Below are 21672 nucleotides of genomic sequence, written 5' to 3'. Positions count from 1 at the left end.
TACGAACGAAACTTGTGTTTGCTCTCCATCGTTTGTATTGGACAAAGTAAGAGTGTATATGAATATACGACAAAAGGTCATAATATTTATGGTAGAATTGGAAACCAAATAAAAAGCGTTATTAATTATGAACGTTATTATCATGAAAATAGGTTATTCTAAAATTCTGTTTTAAAAAGTACTTCAAAATGTTGATTTCCTTTTTTAATCCCGCAAAAACGCTGTTAGTCATTTTGGTGACGTCACATTGATATAAACAACAGTTGTGTATGTACGACTGGCACTCATGCAACGTTAACAGCTATAAATGTTTGATGTTTTTTGGGAAAATAATAAATTAAAATCGTTATTGGTAGTATACACACCAAATACTAGCATTAAAACTCCCACAATAGTCGTTTAACAAAGTGCCAGATAATAGCCTAGATTATATTGAAATTACACTTTGTGCCTATCTGACGCCACACCATGGCGGCTCAGTTACGTGATAAACAGATTAAAAATTACGAACTTTAATTTTAATATAATAAAATTATGCGCTTTTATGACTCAAAATCAAAATAATTAAGTATATTTCCACATATATTTTAATTTTTAAGAACCGACATTACCGAAAGTACCCTGTTGCAATGATCTATAACATAGTAATCATATTATTTTTAAAATTTGATGTTATAATGTTTGAATGTTGCTACCGGTTCGGAAAGCAGATTCTACCGAGAACAGCCGGCAATATACTGAGTAGTTACTCTTTTTCACAATTTCAATTACATAGTATGTCATTAAAGTACAATTAATTATCTGTTTATCTTTATCCACGCTTTTTTATCTTTAATATTATATTTTATTGAATTGCCTTATTTATATTTTTTTTGAATGAGCTTAAAATTGTTTAACAGGCCAATTTATAAAAAAACTGTTCCATATGTAATTCATTCAATAAATGAGTAATACACGGATGGAAGCATTATGGAAATAATTAGGGTTGTTTATAAATTGTGTTTGACAACGCCTTTGCCTTTTCCAAGAGAACACAATCATAAAAAAATGAATGGAAATCTATTTTTGTTTGTTGTTGCTGTCTCTTTGACATTGACAGTTACAGTCTTAACTAAAGTCGGATTTTATTCACGAAAACTTTTCATTTTTCATTTAGTATTTAAACTATTTAACTAAAAAGAGCTTTTGTTAGTATTTCATACAAATTAAACGATAAACTAAATTATCCCATAATTATTTAAAATGGTGTATCTTCATTTTCCATCTAATTTAACCGAAGAAGAATTAATGCTTCAGGCAAAATATCAGAAATTAAAGAAAAAGAAGAAAGCTTTGCAAGCTTTGAAGGCTCCTAAACAAGAGCCAGAAAAACCTGTCTTACCGAAACGGCCTACTGAAGCGAGAGATGCTCGAGAAATAGCTCGAAAACTTATTAAAAGCGGAGCCATCCAAGCTATAAAAAGTCCACCAACACAACCACAAAATGCTACATTTAAACGACCAAGAGCAGGTAATTATATTTAAGGTATCTATATTTTGTATAATATATACAATAATCGAAACTGTAACTTAACTATTAAAATCTGCCAAATAAAATATACTTTTAATTTAATAGGTCGGGAACGCAAACTTAGTGGTTCAACTGGGACAACAGGAGGTGTAGCTTCATATCAACCATTTAGTGCATCTCAAGAACCACCACCACCTGATGAGAAAGCTGCACCCAGAGTTAAATACTTATATGATTCTTTCGTAACTGCTCGGGAAAAGTAAGTTTTAACAGTGCAGTTTATTTTCATTAAAAATTATATTTTTTGTTGTGTAGGATTTGTATTGATTTGAGAAGACAATATTATAATATTATTTCTCTATTATAAAATATTTAACTGTCTAACTGTGAAAATATTTGAGTGTTATCTAAATAAAATCTGTAAATTATTTCAGAGAAGAAAAAGGTGCCCGCAATCAACCGTCTGACCCAGCAACTCCAGGCGGAAAAAGTACTTATTTACAAATTTTAGGCCCTCGAATAACTGAAGAGGTTATAAGACGTCGCTTAGCTTCATTTGAACCATTTACATATACACAGGAACCAGAGGAAGAAAAGTAAGTATAGGAAGGTGATTGCTTCATTTCATTATTAATTATAATTACTCAATTTTATTTTAATTAAAATGTAAAAATCCCCTATCACTAAATAGTATACAAAATTATTTCTGTTTATTTAACTTAAAATTATCTTGGTTATATTTGAAAAATTACGACTTAAGACACTTAAGTGAAGCTTAACAGTGTCTTAAGTGGTAATTTTAGCATTTTAAATGAAAAATACAAGTCTATAATAGTGCATTACTGCTGAGCAATTCTTTTCTGCTACTCAAGAACAGAAAAGAGGAGGACAAGAAGGAATTTCTTGTTAGATTTTATTTCACTACATTGCTTCAGTGCATTTGTATAGACAGAATTTGATCTGACAAATGCAGATTTCTCACATTCTCCCTAACTATTGAGCATGTGATGAAATAAGAACGTTCAGCTCTTCAGTATTCTAGATTTTCGAAATAGTATTGATTACATAGGATATAACTACTGTTTAAAACAGTACTTATACATTATTACATATTATACTGACTATATAAATTATTTCAGAGTATTTTTGTCTTTTGATACTGTGGAAATGGCAACTCATGCACAAGGGGCTCTTGATGGATGTGAAGAAGGATGGCGTATAACATTTGTAAGAAGGCTTCCACAACCTGCTGGATCTTGGACCCCAGCATCTACTCCAAGAAATGCTCCTCCACCAAAAGATTCAAAGCGTGCTCTTGTGACTTATGATGACATTTTTGAATGAAGACTGAACAAAAAATGGTGTAAACTAAAATTGTACTGTCAAACATTGTACCAGCTGAAAATTAACATTTATTTTTGCATATACATTGATATTTAATTTCAAATGTCACAATTTGGACTAAGAATGCAGATAATTTCATAAGTTAGGATTTTTTGTAGGTGAAATTATGTAGAACTTTTGGGTCATTTGTGAATGACACAACAGACCCAAAAATTGTACAAAGTATTGCATCAGAAATTACAGTTACATATTAACCTTTTGAATACGTTATTTTCTTAACTTTACGTTAAGAGTACTTATGACACCCAAATGAGTCAAATAAACATAAAAGGTGCCTCTTGCCAAAACTAAACAAAAATCTTACAGCAAAATAAAACAATTATAATTTTTACTCAAATGACTAAAGACAAGAATGTCTCTGTTGAAACGAAAGGCAATAACAACAACTATGTTATATATATTTTTTATTCTTAATCGTTTATATTTTTTTCACTCCGTTATATTTTACCGCCTAGTTGCTATAGCGACCCCGTCTTTTCTTTCCTGTTATCGGTTGCCATGGGCGACCATCCCTTTTGCATAATTGTTAATGAGTAACGTTCGGAAAAGACTGGGTCGGCTATTCAATTCTAAGGCTTGGCTTGGCTTGGCTTGGCTTGGCTTGGCTTGGCTTGGCTTGGCTTGGCTTGGCTTGGCTTGGCCTGGCTTGGTTTGGCTTGGCGTTGCTCGGTTTAGCATATAGCGTTACAATCGGCCATCCTGTAACAATTGCTCCCGCAATGGGGCACACAATGTTGATTAGCTTTCTAGTAAATCAATCAGATCTTCTGTCACCAAGCTGCTTGCACTGTCAGATACACTGCAATAGGATCGCAGTGAATCTGCAGACACCAGCCCAGTAAAGTTTTTGTAACCCCTTACACCCTACCTGTCCTATCTCATCGTACATTTGTACAATTTTCCACCTAGCTGCTCCAGGCACTACGATTCTATTACCAGTGAACGCCTTCCGATACAACATATCGTCTAACAGCACATAATTATTAACAATATCGGGTCCTGCTGATCCGGTTTTCAGTTGATCGATAATATTTTCCAATTTAGAATCCTTATATTGAACAGTATGAAACCAATCAGTAAATCTAAGCGATTAATATTTACGGCGTCAATTGGATTCCTACTTAACGCGTCTACATGTTTCATGCTTTCCCCGGGTCTACATTCTACGCTAATATCATATTCCTGTATTTACAACCACAATATTGCAATGCGGGGAATCAAGTCGCGTTTTGTAAGAGTGGCATGGATAGCGGTACAGTCAGTGACCACCTTTACGTGTTTGCCCACAGTATATACCCGACACTTACACAAGGATTCAACAACGGCTAGTGTTTCAAGCTCATAACTATGATACATAGCTTCTTCCTTAGACGTCACTCGGCTAATATACATAACGGAATGCAGGGTACTATCGAACTGGTGTTGTAACAATATACCTGCTACTTCTAATTTGCATGCATCGGTATGTATTTCTATATTTAAATTTGGATCATACAAAGCTGAAACTGGCTTAGAGCACAAATGTTTCTTTAACTTAACAAAACTAGAAACCTGCTTATCACTCCATGCCCACGGCACAATTTTCTTAGTTAATTCTGCTAAAGGGCGAGCTATAGCTGCAAATTTATATATAAATTTTGGGAAGTAACTACAAAGACCTATAAACTGACGTACTTCATGTACATTTCTAGGTTCACGAAATTTTGAAACTGCCTTTAACTGTGGTTTTGCTGGTTGCAAACCGTCATGTGAAATTTCATGGCCTACATAAGTCACTTAGTTTTGCAAAAAAAAACACTTTATATTTAATTTTAAATTTTCTAAATGTAATTTTTGAACTACAGATGCTGACATTTTTATACCGGAAGCAAAATCAGTCGAAGTTAGTAATCAATCATCTAAAAGGGCAAGAATCTCTTTTGCTGAAACGTCACTTTATAAAGATTGAAATGTGTACAGTATATTGAATTAACTATTTTATTGACCGTTCGTATAAAGGCTGAAGGTGCATTCGCTAAACCAAACGGCACACGCAGATATTTATAATGACACTGAGGTGTAATAAAATCAGTCTTATGAGTGTCTTCAGGCGCAATTAACAATTGATGATAACTTTTAGTCATATCAAGGCTCGCAAAATATCTTTTACCGGCTAACTTTGAAATCTGATCGTCAATATTTGGCAAAAGATATCTTTCTTTATAGCAATAGCGGTAAGAACACGATAATCAACACATAACTGACTATCACTGTTATTTTTCCCTATTATAATAACTGGAGAGGCATATTTCAACTCGGATTCTTTGATGATTTCCCCATACTGATTTCAACTATACCTACCCCACTATATACTATTATTATCTATGTCATTAGTGAGGAAGACGGAGGCAGACAGAAATGTAGAACCATATGAATTTAAAACTTTAGTCATTAAACAGTTTGGCTTATGATTGGGCAAAATATTACGCAATTTAGATAGTAATGGCTTGGCTGTTCTTACCCGGCTTGGCTGATTGGCAGATTCAACACAGCTATCTGCTCTTGTAAGAGTCTCGTCTGCTTCCCAATTTTCGTTCTTAATACCAGTGTTAATAATCTTCAAGTAACCCTCACCGCCTCGAAGCAATGTTGCTGTTTAATTAGTAGGACACTTCTTGCAACTAAAAATGACGCGTTTTTGTGCAGACATTATTTCCTTTGGCATTACCTAGAACCCGAACTTTGATGATAGAGGTACCAGGTGGTAAGGAATCTTTGTTTGTTGTCACCACAAGTGACATGCGATCAGCATTAATAACTGGTTGGCTGATCAATAAGTGAATATCCTGCATGTCAATCTCTGCTATATGTGCGGTACATCTTACTTTAATTTTATTGATTTCCAGATCAAATTTTACCACACCGCGACCCCTTAGTAAGCCTCCAGAAAAGCCTTTTAGAAAAATACATGATGGTATAACGTTAAACGTCAGTATATTAACAATTTGAGTATTTATATAATTCACTTGGCTTCCCGTATCTATATATGATTTCAGTAAAATCCGTTTAATCTCACAACCTTTTTGTAAAACTCGTTATAATTTTGCACTGGTTTGATTTCTTTAATGTTGCTGTTCGAATCGACATATGGTTTATTTTGGGTAGTTGAAGAGCTAGGGCAGCGATATGACCTTGTAAACCACACTTAAAACAAAACCGTTGATCAGGTAATGAGCAATTTCGTAAGATGTGGCCAGGTCTTCTTCTAGCACGGACAGGGATCAAATTCAGATTTCATCTTCTTGTCCAGGTTTGGCAACTGCTTAGCATCCTTATTTGGTTGTCCTTTGATTCGAATATAGGTGAACGGTAATTGACGAGAGCACAAAGGAAACCCTCGTATAATTCATCCGGATGCTGACATTGAAATGCACGTGCGTTAGATTGCAATGGAGATGTTAAGCCGCCTCTGATTATGCGTGAAACGCTAGCGGTGTCAGATAAGTTACAACAAAAGTACATTTCGATTTCATGTTGGTAATATTTAGTCATTGTTTCGTTCGATAGCTTCTTCCTAGTAATTATTTCATAAAATAATGCACTGAAGTCACGTTGTCTGGGAAATGCTCTAATCAACATACGCTTCCATTCGTTCCAAGTAGATACAATTCATCAAGATGATTATACCATTTACGGACTCGACCACGAAGTTTATCTTGTAGATGAAATGATTTTACGTCGTCACTCCAACCGTGAATATACCATAACTAATAAAATTTTTTTATCCAAGCCGTTAATGTACAATCTTCTCCTTCGGCATCAATTTGCGGAAAAGGAGACGTTGCACGATGACCTTTGAAATGACTGAGCGATAAAACTTCTTGATTGGGTTTCCGTATCGCCCTCTCAACTTCGTTTTCTAGTAAATATTCCAGTAGTTTTGATAGCGAGCGGTGGCGGAGATTCTTCATCTTCACTAGAATCATTTCGTTCTTGCCTATGCTACCCAGGCGGACGGACTTTATTGCCAACAAACTCGTTAGGGCGATTACGTTTCACATCCCACTTCTGAGTGAAACGAAAGGCAATAACAACAACTATGTTATATATATTTTTTATTCTTAATCGTTTATATTTTTTTCACTCCGTTATATTTTACCGCCTAGCTGCTATAGCGACCCCGTCTTTTGCATAATTGTTAATGAGTAACGTTCGGAAAAGACTGGGTCGGCTATTCAATTCTAAGGCTTGGCTTGGCTTGGCTTGGCTTGGCTTGGCTTGGCTTGGCTTGGCTTGGCTTGGCTTGGCTTGGCTTGGCTTGGCTTGGCTTGGCTTGGCTTGGCTTGGCCTGGCTTGGTTTGGCTTGGCGTTGCTCGGTTTAGCATATAGCGTTACACTGTTTTTTTTTTGTTGATGTGATCAGTGATCACTATTGCTACGGCGTCATTATCATATACAATAATTTATCTTTAGATAAATGGTAACAATTTTTTAGAATGTTAAAAAACAAGGAAACTTGTTTTTTATGTAAAAGAACATGATAATTGATAAGTAACAACATTTCTTTTTAAAACATTTTTATTTGTTGTATTACTTTTAACCTTATCATGTATTAGTAAATAAAACATTGATTACATCGTCATAATGAGTCTTTTATATACTTTAATAACCTATTATGCATTATCAATAAGCGTTATATTTTAAATACCGATTAACATACAAATAGAGAGAGGTGTTTCATAATATCAAAAATAGAAAATGAAATGCCATTGTAGCGCGTCTGATATTCATGTATATATATCAAAATATTGAAGATATATATACACATCAAAGATTATTTTTTCATTCAAATTTATTTTTAGATAAAAAGAAAAATATGTGCTACATTTTAAAGGCAATATTACAGGTAAATGAATCGTTTACAAATCCAGTTATTGAAAATCAAGTTGTTCTATACAATTAAGGTGTCATAAATAAGAAATAGGTAAATAAAAAGTGGTTACATTTTAAACACAATATAGTAAGTTTAATATAATGACTATGAGAAAAGTATTAAAATTAAGCTGGTTATGCAAGCAAAAAAATTGGTACTTAAAGATTCAAGTTATCAGTAAGATGTATTTGTGTAATCTTTACACTTATAAGCGATGATCTTAGTAACGCTGTATATTAATAATTATTGGAATTTGGCATACTGTAAAATTATTGGCAACTATCATACTTATTATTGGCACCCTTTTTTATATGAAAATAAATAGACACCTATTTAAGTAATCATAGATAATATGTATGCTATAAATAGATTTTTAAATAAACAAATAATGCGCAAATATTAAAATTAAAATAAATATATTCCATATTTTTATTTTGTTTATTTCTGTCAATATTTCAAAGTTCAGCTTTATTTCAATAATTATATACTTAGTCAGTCTTACTCAAAATACAAAACTCAATTCAACAGAAGTATAATTAGCACTTTCATATTGATTCTAAGATCGGATTTAATGTTATCTCTTTTTATTGAGAACGTTGTTTGATTTTCATTTTAGGGTTGTGTTTTGTTCTGTATTTAAATTTTATGTCAAGATTTTTTGTTCTTTTTTATCATTAATTACTTGTGGTAATCTTTAAATGTCTTTCATTTACCTTTGCTATCAACCAAATTTAACCGTGCATAATGGGAAAAATAATGATTTTAGCTTATTTTAGTACAATACGAACATAATAATATCAACATAAAATATAGTAAAAGTACTTAAAAGACTTTACTTTAAAAATTGAAATAATCAGTTTCAGTTATTGTATCTCATGCCAATATTGCGGCTTATATCAATGAAAACAAAGAAATAAATATGTTATTTTAAATTATAGCGAGTGTTACCCCTGAACAAATATTATATTATTGACTTGATCACTTCACTAGTTATCAGTGACAAATGACAATGTCATTCTCATATGTGACTGCCAATGTCGTAGTCACTAAGCTATTGAAAAATATAAAAAAAAATCTGAATAAGAAAAAAGAACTTAAAGATGTTTCGGGTTATTAAAAATATTTCGCCAATTGTTTCTAGAAACTTATTACAAAGATATCCCCAAAAAGTAAATGCAGTTCTGATGGTTATACAAGACAAACGTTTCTTATCAGATTCCGGTAAACATAAATTATATACATACGTTTTTTTTAATGAGTAATTAAGAATGAAATAATAAATCTAATCTTTGTTTTTATTTAGCAAATGAAAGATTTGCTCTTAAACACGAGGAGATTGGACGTCCCCTCTATTTCGACGCACAAGCAACAACCCCTGTTGTAAGTAAAATTTAAATGACCACCGAGTCCTTTTCAGAGCCTGTTGATTTTGTGATTGATTTGTTTTTGAATTTTAGGACCCCAGGGTACTGGATGCAATGCTGCCATTCTTGGTAAATTATCATGGCAATCCACATTCTCGTACACACGCTTATGGATGGGAAAGTGAAGCAGGAGTAGAAAATGCAAGAGAGCAAGTAGCTAATCTTATCGGCGCTGATCCAAAAGAAATAGTGTTTACTTCTGGAGCAACTGAATCTAATAACATATCTGTTAAGGGAGTAGCTCACTTCTATGCTCCAAGAAAAAAACATATTGTAACGACACAAATTGTAAGTTTAATCCTAATAATTAGCATTTCAATTACAGTATTTGTTTTTGTGATATGAATTTAAAATTGTGTATATATTTTGTAAATTAAAACTAATTACATAAATTTTACAAGTATTGTGCAATATTAAAAAAAAATTACAATTGAAAACTTTGTGTATTACAAACTATGTATTGTTATAAATTATAATCATTTAAGGAACATAAATGCGTACTGGACTCTTGTCGAGCATTAGAAGGAGAAGGGTTCAAAATAACATATTTGCCAGTGGGTCCTAATGGTATCATTAATTTAAGTGATCTTGAAGAGGCACTGACACCTGAAACAAGCTTAGTTTCAATAATGACTGTAAACAATGAAATTGGTAAGTACATGATAACTTGAACTAAAAATGATTCTATTTAAAAAGATTTTTATTTAATATTGTTCCTTTTTACCTTAGGAGTGATGCAACCCATTGCCGACATAGGTGCAATGTGTAAGAAGAAAAAGATTTTTTTTCATACTGATGCAGCTCAAGCAATCGGCAAAGTACCTATAGATGTAAATAGTATGAATATTGATCTCATGTCAATATCTGGCCATAAAATATATGGGCCTAAAGGTGTTGGAGCCTTGTATATAAGGCGTCGGCCAAGAGTACGAGTCGAACCAATTCAAAGTGGTGGAGGGCAGGAGAGAGGAATGAGAAGTGGAACAGTCCCTACACCTTTAGTTGTGGGATTAGGTACTACACATTATATTTTTTTTTGTTTACCATGTCCATTGGTTGACTATGACCTCATTATTTATATGTTTGTTATGATGGTGAGGTAGAATAGCTTCTCATCAGGAACTCTCCCTGTGTTCAAATATTTTATAATCTTAAACTGTTGTAATTTTTTAATGAATACTGATAAATAATATTACTGCTTCAATTAAAGGTGCAGCGTGTGATTTGGCAAAACGTGAAATGGCCTATGATCATGCTTGGATGCAGAAGTTGGCAGATAGATTTTTAGACAAAATCTATTCAAAATTGACACATGTGATAAGAAATGGAGATCCTAAGTTTACATATCCAGGATGCCTTAATTTATCATTTGCATATGTTGAAGGTAAAGTTAAAATGGTTATATAGAAAATAATACTATTTTGTGTTAAGTATTACAATAATTTATACATTATGATTCATCTCTTGCTCACTGATTGAGCAAAATATTAAGAGGGTAAGATGTATGTGACAGAAAAAAATTGTTTCTCATGTCCCCCACAGTATTGATACTTTACAATTGGCATAGTGATTTATTAACTGGTATAGGAGATGAAATGCTGTAGTATTAAAATGCATATAGGTATTCACCAACTTCCATGGTGACCAGTCAAATGTAGTTGAAGATTATTAATCTGAAATAAATATACCAATTTCCATTTTATTTCAACATTGAAATTTTACTTCAGGTGAGTCCTTACTAATGGCATTAAAAGATGTGGCTTTATCAAGTGGATCAGCATGCACTTCAGCATCTCTGGAACCCTCTTATGTGTTAAGAGCTATTGGAACAGATGAAGATTTGGCACATAGTTCTATAAGGTATTGTTAGATAGCAACTACTGTTTCTTGTTGGTTATCCTTAGAAATTTCATACTGACTTATTAACCTTTAACACAATCCAAATATGTTTATAAAAGCCTACTTGAATAAAACATATTCTGATTTAATATAGCTTTTATAGTATTTATTATTTTACAAAAAAAAATTGACAAGCTAAAATGTTTGAATACACATTTAATAGAAAGTAGTCATGTAATCAGGTAAGTCATGTAATGTAGTATTTGTATTTTGAGCTACCAAATAGTTACCAATAAAATATAGACACATTACAAATAACAATATAAGGCAAACATAGTTATGTAATACATATGTGCACAAATTTTACAGATTTGGACTAGGAAGATTTACTACATTAGAAGAGGTAGATTATACAGCTGAAAAGACAATTCGACATGTAGAACGACTAAGAGAGATGAGCCCACTTTGGGAGATGGTTCAAGACGGAGTTGACATAAAAACAATTCAATGGTCCCAGCACTAGATTCAACATCATATCACATGAGGCACTCCATTATTTAAAAACTATGCATGAAATTCAAAATTTTTAGGTGAAAGACAAAGATCTGGCTAAAACTTTTAGGTTCATTATATAACATAACTGTGTTAATTATATGATGACATCAGTAATAGTAGTTTATAAAATGACATTTAAATGTGATAATAATGCACTAAGTATTGGAACACAAACTATATTCATGTTTGTTGTTTTTTTAATTTTTCTTTTACAGTTTATTCATATAAGTTTTAGATCCTGCAAAAAGGATGCAAAAATTGTAATATTTTGAACTTATATTGTCTGTTTGTAAGCTTGGTTACCTATTCTACTCATATAAGATTATTTTTTTTTATCAAAATTGACTATATAGACATATTTTGGTTTTTGAAATTTTATGTTTAAAATATTAAATAAAAAAGTCTGTTTCTGTTCAGTTGATTGTTGAAAAAATGTATCACAAATTTTCAGAATATATATAGAGTATTAATAATAAAAATATACTTTACTCATTGCTAGTTAAAAATTTGTATATTTTTTGTCTACACTGAAATGTATAAATTATTCGACACAATTGTTAACAGTTACACTGTAATGGCTGCTATTCATGAAAATATGGCACCAGTTTTTTATTCAAAATTCTCGAACACCCAATAAAAATGTAGTGTAGATAATTTAGAAATATTTATGAATAAACAGAGAAATCTCTGAAATTATATTGTTAGAAAAGGTTGTTTATTTGAAACCAAAATACCAAACATAACATGAACACAATAACTTTATTTCAAGTTATTTATGAAATATTTATTTGAAGAGATTATTATTACAACTACATTACAAAAAATGAATATTTTATTTGATATTACATTTATAAAACATTAAAGCTATTATTCAACTCATACAATGGCTTATTAAAAATTATCAAATAACAAGTTATTTTTTTAATATCAGTATATAATATGAAATAAATGAGATTACAATTATTGCAAACAAATTTTAAAAACCACCATGAAAACATATTAATTAGGTTTTTAGATTTATCCATTATATATAAAAATTGTAGAAATAATTAATAATATTAGAAGAGATTGATAAAATAATAACATATAAGTCACTTGATTCAGGTATGTATATAAATAAAAAAGAAATAAATATCTTACAATTGAATACAAAGAATATAAGCAAAATAATGTAATACTTCATACTATAGTAATATTTCAACAATTATCTTTTAATAAGGAATAATAGTAAGTTTATGGGTAAGCATGTTTGTGCTATTGCATTATTTTTATAACATTTGAGACTGGTAAGTTTACCATTAAGATAAAAACAATTAATTACATAATATTCAAAGGAGATGTTCCAAGTTTGTATGGAGCTCTGGACATGTCCATGAGCACATAATTAAAGGTTACAAAAAAATTAATAAAACTTAGATTTTACGTTATTTTTAATGAATTACACGTTGTTTCCATGTACATTACATTTTTCGCGATTGTATATTGATTGTATTATTAGTATGTCAATAAATGGCGTTTATTATATTGTCAAAATATCTAATTGACAAGTTTAATTAATTATGTAGTGTTATTATTTTGGAGTCATTAACCTAAAAATGTAAATGTTATAAGTGATATAATATATATTTATAGTTGTATTATTTTATTACAAACGATGAATAATTTTTCCGAACGTTTCGTAAACATGGCGTGTCAAATTGCCATATAATATTTTTTTATAAATAATCTAATATTTTTGTACGGCGTTATTTCGAAAGATAAAAAATGGTTGTTATTTTTAAGGACTTAGTATGATTTTTTTAGCATTGATTTATATGGTGCTCATTGACATGTCCAAATTTGGAACATCTCCTTTCTGTCAAATATCAGAGAAACAAAACTTGCAATTTAATAATACTTACTTGAGTCTGGATCTTTAATAACCATTTGATGACAGAAGTTAATGCAAATACTGATATAAATGTAAATAATTTAACATAAATACAAAATGCAAAGATAATCTTAACAAATTATCTAATATCTTATAAAGTAATCTGGAATTATTTTTACAGAATCATATAAACTTATCTTTTTAATCATAAACAAATTAAAATTCAAGTAATAAAATATCCATATATGAGATGAGAGAACAATGGTACATTAACCTTTTTTAATATTATTACTTCACTGGCATACCTGCTATTCGATTATCAACTGACACAGAAGTGACTTTGGTCATGGACTAGGCATGTCTGTACATGCGACTTATACTATATTGTGTGATTATTACAGTTGGATCAAGCTACACATACAAAAGAATAAAACATGCAGCTAGAAGAAATTTCTAAACTGACTGCGCAAAATTTAATCATCTCAAATTTTAGATGGGTTTGATTTGTTTAGAAGATGTTATTAATCTTTTCTTTTGATTTTGGTGCTCGAGACTATTTAAATTAGTTTGTGATTTTTGTTATCATTGATGTTGAGTTGTCATCCAATGCCTCTGTGGGCCGTAAACTCCCACATGTGACAGAATCAAGGGTGAATAAGTAGGATTTTACTGCAGGTCTCTAAAAGTTAGTTCAATGAAACATTGTACCAACTATCACATAAAATCATCACAGTTCCTAGTCCTATACAGAACTATATTATATCAATGTGTAGTGTCAATAGACAGGAAATGTCACATTTAAAATGAACTAGCCATGAACAAAAAATCTTCAAAACAATAGTTGTACTGAAGAAGCTGAAATTTCTATCACTGATTAGACTAAAAATATATTAGTAACAATGATCCTAGTCTACAAATACATAATGCAAAAGTAGTACTTGTAAGATTTCAAAACAACCAAAGCAACCTACGATGTCAGTTTAACCAATTAACAGGCTTTTAAATTGTAATTGAAAACCTACATTGTAGAGTAATCTACTTATTTTTAATTATAATAAATACTACACATTGACACTATATAATATTTAAGTTTATAATACAAGTTACATACTAATACTTTACGTTATAAAAAAGTTGCTGATCATAAAAAATATTAAGCATACACCTACTTAATGAAAATGATAAATACATACAAACTAGTGACAATATCTTAAATGGAGTATATTAGTATGACTAATATAGCCAAGCTTCATATTAAATATAGTAAATAAGTTGCTCATTAACAACTACAGGACGGTTCATCTGGGGGTTCTGGGTGTGTTATCTTGAAGCTATTGTGATCTAACCTTTGAAGTTCAATTTTTGACCGGTTACATTCAACTAATTGTTGAGCTATATCTAAAAACATGTCTTCTAAGCCTTGTCCACTTTTGCATGATGTTTTGTAAGTGCTGCTTATTAAATTGTGGCACTGTTCACTAAAATATAAAATTTATTTTAAATTATACGCATCTAAAAATACATACAAAAATAATTATTTCTTCTTTATTTTGATATTTGTATGATGTGTTGTACCAACAACAAACAAATAGTCCAAATTTTACATTATTATACTTTCTATTTCATTATCTAATATTATTTTACTATCTAACATTTATTTTACTAACTAATCCAACAAAAATATCATAATCTTCTATATAGGTATATCATATAGCATTTAATGATATTATCATTATTATAGTCATAGTATAATCCTCCTCTACTCAAAGGGAGAGGAGGCCTTAGCCCAGCAGTGGGAAATTTACAGGCTGCTAAGGTAATGTAAAAAATATAAAATGTTCCATAAAAAAGAAAAGAATTCTTACCAGAAATTTTCTATATCAGCATCAGTTACTTGTGGGCATGATCCTTCTAAATCAGATTTATTGCCACACAGAAATATCTTAGCATTTTCAGCATATGTTACAATATCCAAGAGATGCTGACTTAAGATATGAAATGATGAAGCATTATCTAATGAAAAGACTAAAACTGCTGCCTCAGCATATTTATAATAACTTGATGTGACTGAAGCTATTCTTTCCATACCACCAGTATCCCAAAGCTGTAACTGAAGTGTTTCATGTTGTTGAATAATCAATATAATTAAATAAATTAGATATATTTAATTGAATAAGCAAATCACCTTGACATCTTTGTCACCCACTCGGTACATCTTCTCAAAGTGATCTAGGCCCAAAGTAGATTTTTTATCAGCATTAGGTAAAAATGTATTATTTATGAACCTTCGAAATATTGAACTTTTCCCGACTCCATATTCACCACATAATATAACTTTAAGCACAGGAGTTTTAACAACAGCCATTGTTAATTAATATTCGTTGTAAGGAAGTCTTCAGAAATTATGGTTTGTTCAATAAATAACAAATACACTCATTTACTTAATACAATAGCCTAGAACATTCTTCAAGTCATAGTAAAAATAATAATTAGATTGGTTATTGAAATGTTAAGCTTAAGAAACAGTCAAATTTCATAAGAATTGAAAATTTAGGAAATTGGTATGTCAAATGGTTAACAGGATGAGAATAACAAGAATTTAAGATTTGCCATTTGGGACTATAGAGTATAGATTACCCAATATGACAACTTAGTCACTGTGTAGCAAGAAGTAAAAAAAGTAGTCTTATAAGGCTACATTACACATTGATTTATACTGAGCTACAATACGGGCACTACTTACGGCGGCCCATAAAACCACGATCAGACGATTTAAAAAATGTAGCCCCAATGAGAGCTAAATGTTGCTTTAAGTTGTATAAGAGTGTAATTATATGTTTTTAAGCAAATACTTTAAAATAAAAAATACAATTATGACATGGAATAGATCGGAAGGTACTGAGATACTATTTGTATCTAAACATTGATTAATGTTATTGATTTCTGCCTCTTCATTTAATATATAATATTAAAATAAAATAACGTCATAATTATTTTAAATAAATAAGATTGCTTACATCATAATGCCAAATTTAAAGAAAATGTAAAATAAATAAGTATACAGTCTGTGCTAAGTCACACAGGCAAGTGGAAGTGCTTACTGCTTATTGCTTTCTAGCTTTTATAGTGCTTACTGTCAGCGTTCCGATGGTGTATATGTATAATGTTTACTTATTACGATTCTCACAATTGGAGCAGTTATATTAATAAGATCACCTTTTTTAAGTAAATATAATTATGGATTTACAAACATCTCACTTAGCCGCAGCTTTAATGTCGGGAAACAATGTGTTTAATATACCACAACAAGAACCTGCCGGTGGAACAACAGAAACTGGCAACGGTGAAAGTAAAAAAGAAAAGACCAATGAAACTCAAAAAGAAACCGCTTTTGAAGAAAAGGAGGAATTAGAAGAAGAAGAGTTCTCTGATGAGGTATGTAATAAATATTTTACGCACTTTTTGCACAGAATTGGGTATGATATAATTAAAGTATTTTTTTTCTAAGGTATATGTATATATGTATGCTATACTTAACAATTATTTTTGTTAAGTATAGCAATAATGTCTATAAAATTATATTGTTTAAATAAAATCACATAAGTGACCAGTAAATATTGATAACTATTCTTTCAATATTATTGTAATAATATTAATAATTGTTTTATACATGTCAATGAAACACGTAAAAAATACACGAATATACATATCGTATGTTAATGAGGCCTTTAGCCTAGCAGTGGGAAAATTTACAGGCTGCTAATGTTAATAAAAATATGAAGGCTATTAATTTTTGTTTTCAGGAATCTGAGACACAGCCGGGTAACAAATCTATACCTGGTAGAGGTGTTACTCTACAAATGCTGTTAGAAGACAAAATGTTAGAGCCAGGCACTGCTGCAATGACTATAGAGTATCTGGTAATATTTTATTTTTTATTTCTAACAAATAACTAAGAGTGTCTAGATTTATAACTGCAAGTTAACCCATCCTTTCTTAAACATTTTAGGGGCAAAAATTTGTTGGTGATTTACAACCTGATGGGAAAATCAAGTCACATGAAACAGAAACAATTTTTTGTTCTCCCTCTGCCTGGGCTATACATTGCAAAAGGATTATTAACCCTGACAAAAGATCTGGCTGTGGTTGGGCATCAGTAAAATATAAGGGCAAAAAACTTGATACCATTAAAGCAACATATCTTCGGAAAAAACAATTACAAAGGGAGAACATGCACACTGATGGTAATTCATACATAAAAGTTAAAATGTTTTTATGTATTATTTTTACTTCAGTTTTTCCTATTATAAATCATGATACATTTAGGAAGGTAAAAGTAAAGTATAATAAGACCTCACTTAGTAGAATGGTGGACCTTATTCACCTAAACTGTTTCAATGCAAACACCAATTCAGTGGTGAATAATCTGTGGCAGATTTTCATCCAACTTATACCCATATCCCCACAATGTTTTCGGAATGCACTCTAAACTTATTGGAATTTTCGAAATTATTATTTTAATATAAATAATGCTATGTTTCATTCAGAGACTGTAAAGTCTTCCAGAGCACTAAATATTTCTAATTTCGGCAGAGTACTGTACATATTCTATTATAGTATCTATTCAAAGATAATGGGATTTACCAAAGAAAATTATACGAATTTTCACTAATATGTAATATTCCTAACATTTCCATTAAAAATTAATTTCAGAAGAGACAGAAATGGAAGTAGAAAGTCCTCCTGAGCCCCCACCACAGAGAGTTGTGATGAAACATAATACAGTGCCTAATAGAATGATGCAACAGTATGTATTTAATTCATATTGATTTTTTTATATCATTATAATTGGTTATCAAATTAGATGTTAAAATTATTTCGAGCTATCTCAGGCTTAGTATTTGTCTTAAGAACCAACTAGACTAACACACACACAATATCTTAAGCAATTATTACATCACCAAACTGTACAATGGCAAGAACTACATATGCATAAAACACCATTCTACCAATAGAAGCAATAACACCAGGCAGGTGGCCCAATACAAAAGTGGGCCCAATTCTTTTTTCTTGCAATTATTTTAAAATAAACATCAACACCCAAGGAGACACATAATGTGATGATTTTAAATAAGTAACATATTATTTTATTTTATTTCAGTGATGCAAATATGCTAATTGAGGCAGTTTCATTTTCATCAGCTGGAAAAGTTCAACCATTTCTAGTTTCAGTCAGTTCTAATGCTCTTCTTCTCCTTGATATTCACTGCCATTTGAAAAAGGAAGAAGTTTATGGATATCTTGCAGGAACGTGGGACTTGAATAATCATAGTAAGTTTAAATAATATTTTATTCAATATTTATAGATGAAAATTGTGAGATGAGACAAATTTTGGGTTTATGTAAATTGCAAAATTAACTTAAAAATGTATTCAGTACATTCATAAATTGAAAAATGTATTAAATATTGAGAAATATATATATAATATCCCATGCGATTTGTTAATAGCTTAGCTATATTTTACACTAATATCAATTCTCGATAAATATATCTTTATTTATAATACAACACTACTTAACTGCTTGTATCCAATTTAATTTTAAATATAAAACTCCATTAACAGCTTTGTCTACGTTCAAAACCCAACTTTTTCGTTAATCCTTAGTATCCATTACATAGGTACTATCGTAGATTATTCAAGCTTTCAACCTGATTTTACATCAATTCGATGTCTTTTGTCCTCTTGTGGTTAGAATAGACAGTAGAATAGACTGTAGTAAAATATGTTTACAAGTATATATGTACCTGAATTAAATGATATTTATTTTTATTTACAGATCTGATGATAACACACACATTCCCATGTTTGATTAGTAAAAATGACACAAGGCCTAGGGTTTTAGTTGAATTAGAAATTCAAATGGAAATCGAAAAACTAGGTCTGACTCTTTTGGGATGGTATCACTCCCATCCTACCAACCCTGCCATGCCAAGCTTGAGAGACTGCGATAGTCAGCTAGAATATCAAATTAAAATGAGGGGACCATCAGAAATATCTTACATTCCATGCATTGGAGTTATCTGCTGTGAGTTCTTTGTAATCTGACTAGATTAATGATCCTTAAACTTTTTTATTTTTATTTTATTTAAATTACTTAATTTTTGCATTTTAGCACCCTACAATCCAGAAAGTCCAGTTCTAGAATCTTCTTTAACATTCTTCTGGGTGATGCCGCCACCAGAACAGAGGCCTACGGAATACCCACGCCCATTATTATTGCAATATAATATGGTTCATGATAGTCATTTATCCACGCATGCTATGGAGCAAATTAAGAAAAGTATCAAGTACTACATTACATTCACAGATGATGCGTTTGTTAATTTTAAGGAAAACTATAAACCAGATATAACGTTTTTAGATAAATTAAAGTGTACCCTAACACCTAAATTTCCAAGAGAACAAAGCGATGGTCTGCTATGGCATTTCATAAGAGATGAATTAGGTTGTTCTTCGGAAAATGATGACAAAATGGATTTGGACGCCTTGTTAGCTGTGCCTCAAGTTATTCCAGCTTGTAAACCAAGTCAGACTTCATCATCTAACTTTCCATCAGTTAGTACTTTGCAGCAAATGGTCAGTAGACCACCTGGTGTACCACCAATTAATGTGTCATCGGCGATAGGGCCTGTTTCCCCGCATAAATTTGATACACCACCATTGAACATACCAGTTTTATCTTCTTCTGCGAAGCCATCTAAATCAACTACGCCGTCTCTTCCACCAACTTATCCAACAGGTTTAGACATGTTGACGAGCATGGCTTTAGGATTGGGATCTCCTAATATGTCCCTTCCTCTAGGCACCACAGGATTAGAAAGTTTAGCAGCTGCAAATAGTATGCTCACCGGTTTCAATCCTGGTATGTCCTCTAATTTAGCGGCTTTATCATCTTCTAAGCTTCCCGATCTACCCTCATACGCAGCATCATTACAGAATCTGTCCAGTAATATTGTAAACTTTGAAAAAACCTCGACTAGTACATCAACAAGTTGTACCACATCTGCAGCTCCTATTCCTGCAAATATCGCTTCGAACTTAATGATGAGCTCCGCAGATATAGCGAATGCTTTGTTATCGGCTAGTAAATATTCTAGTGCTGGGATATTGGGAATACCGGACCCTATGTCGAAGTCAACACTTGCCGCTAATAACATGTTTTTGTCCCCGTCTTTGCTCAAGATGCAAGAGTCACTGCTTAAACCTTTGTCAAGTAGTAGTCCAATACCTTCGAAAGCGAGTCACGATCAGAATATGATGATGAAAAGTCCGCATGATTTAATCAAAAGTGGTAGCAAGGATTATTTACCTCCAGACTTTGGAAGTATAGGCAAAGGTAAAGATAGCTCCTTAGACTCTATGAAACATACGGACTTAAGCACACCTAAAGGCGAATCATCTAAATCCATTTTGTCAGAATCTCAGCCGACAGACTATTCCCAGCTGGGTGCTTCGCCGCGGATCGGTGGCGATCCCTTTTTGAATCAAATGTTAGAATTGACTAAGAAAACGACGCTTCCGGATTACGTAACAGATTACAGTCAAAGCCGTAAAATTACAGACGAAGAAATACAAAAGATACAATCAAATCCGCTATCTTACTCTAGCGCTGCTAGTATTGCTGACACCATCGCGCAAGTTGCTATGGGAAACTTCAGTAAAATGGATGATGTGGTCGACTATAGCAAAAGTCAAGATTATTCTAGCAATAAAAGCTTAAATAGTGAAAATGAGAACTAATTACTAAATAATGACATTGTATCAATGTTTATAAACCTTTCTTTGATGGTTATGTGTGCATAGCTGTTAAGATATTTTTACTTAAAGACACATTTACAGAAACGTTTACATAACTATGAAATCTTTCATGTTTTCAGGAATCATTTTTTTTTATAATACTATAAATTTAGTGAGACCGTTAAAAATATATTCGTTGTGTAAAAAATATACGGGTAATCCCCGTAATCTATACGCAACATTATTAATATATTTCACTGGTTAAAGCCTTCAATTTATTCGCAACATTACATCGCAATATGAATAAATATGTAAAATAATCGATTCACAAAGGAATTCGAAATTAGTTTCATATTAAT

The 21672-nt window shown here is 31.4% G+C and overlaps 4 protein-coding genes across 4 annotated transcripts; 3 read left to right on the top strand and 1 right to left on the bottom strand.

Annotated features, from left to right (window-relative positions):
* Positions 1–1102: 1102 nt before the first annotated feature.
* LOC125077052 (negative elongation factor E) lies at positions 1103–2937 on the top strand. The gene is made up of 4 exons (XM_047688840.1): positions 1103–1510; positions 1616–1769; positions 1945–2106; positions 2650–2937. The coding sequence occupies exons 1-4, from the start codon at positions 1243–1245 to the stop codon at positions 2852–2854; spliced, it is 789 nt and encodes a 262-aa protein (XP_047544796.1). The 5' UTR covers positions 1103–1242; the 3' UTR covers positions 2855–2937.
* Positions 2938–8847: 5910 nt separating this feature from the next.
* LOC125077327 (cysteine desulfurase, mitochondrial) lies at positions 8848–11828 on the top strand. Its single transcript, XM_047689243.1, has 8 exons — positions 8848–9047; positions 9130–9206; positions 9284–9538; positions 9736–9901; positions 9980–10264; positions 10461–10634; positions 10978–11110; positions 11459–11828. The coding sequence occupies exons 1-8, from the start codon at positions 8927–8929 to the stop codon at positions 11610–11612; spliced, it is 1365 nt and encodes a 454-aa protein (XP_047545199.1). The 5' UTR covers positions 8848–8926; the 3' UTR covers positions 11613–11828.
* A 1600-nt stretch (positions 11829–13428) lies between these two features.
* Positions 13429–16143, bottom strand: LOC125076947 (ras-related protein Rab-14). Its single transcript, XM_047688694.1, has 3 exons — positions 15700–16143; positions 15380–15624; positions 13429–14992 (listed from the first exon to the last, which is right to left on the bottom strand). The coding sequence occupies exons 1-3, from the start codon at positions 15877–15879 to the stop codon at positions 14794–14796; spliced, it is 624 nt and encodes a 207-aa protein (XP_047544650.1). The 5' UTR covers positions 15880–16143; the 3' UTR covers positions 13429–14793.
* A 453-nt stretch (positions 16144–16596) lies between these two features.
* Positions 16597–21621, top strand: LOC125077434 (MPN domain-containing protein CG4751). Its single transcript, XM_047689396.1, has 7 exons — positions 16597–16949; positions 17318–17434; positions 17524–17758; positions 18228–18321; positions 18676–18845; positions 19353–19601; positions 19689–21621. Exons 1-7 carry the CDS (start codon positions 16752–16754, stop codon positions 21314–21316), a joined length of 2691 nt encoding a protein of 896 aa, XP_047545352.1. The 5' UTR covers positions 16597–16751; the 3' UTR covers positions 21317–21621.
* Positions 21622–21672: the final 51 nt, after the last annotated feature.

This window comes from Vanessa atalanta, chromosome 3 (assembly GCF_905147765.1).
Source record: "Vanessa atalanta chromosome 3, ilVanAtal1.2, whole genome shotgun sequence".
Taxonomy (NCBI): Eukaryota; Metazoa; Arthropoda; class Insecta; order Lepidoptera; family Nymphalidae; genus Vanessa; species Vanessa atalanta.
The sequence above is the reverse complement of the archived record's forward strand: the minus strand, read 5'-3'. Positions and strand labels throughout refer to the sequence as shown.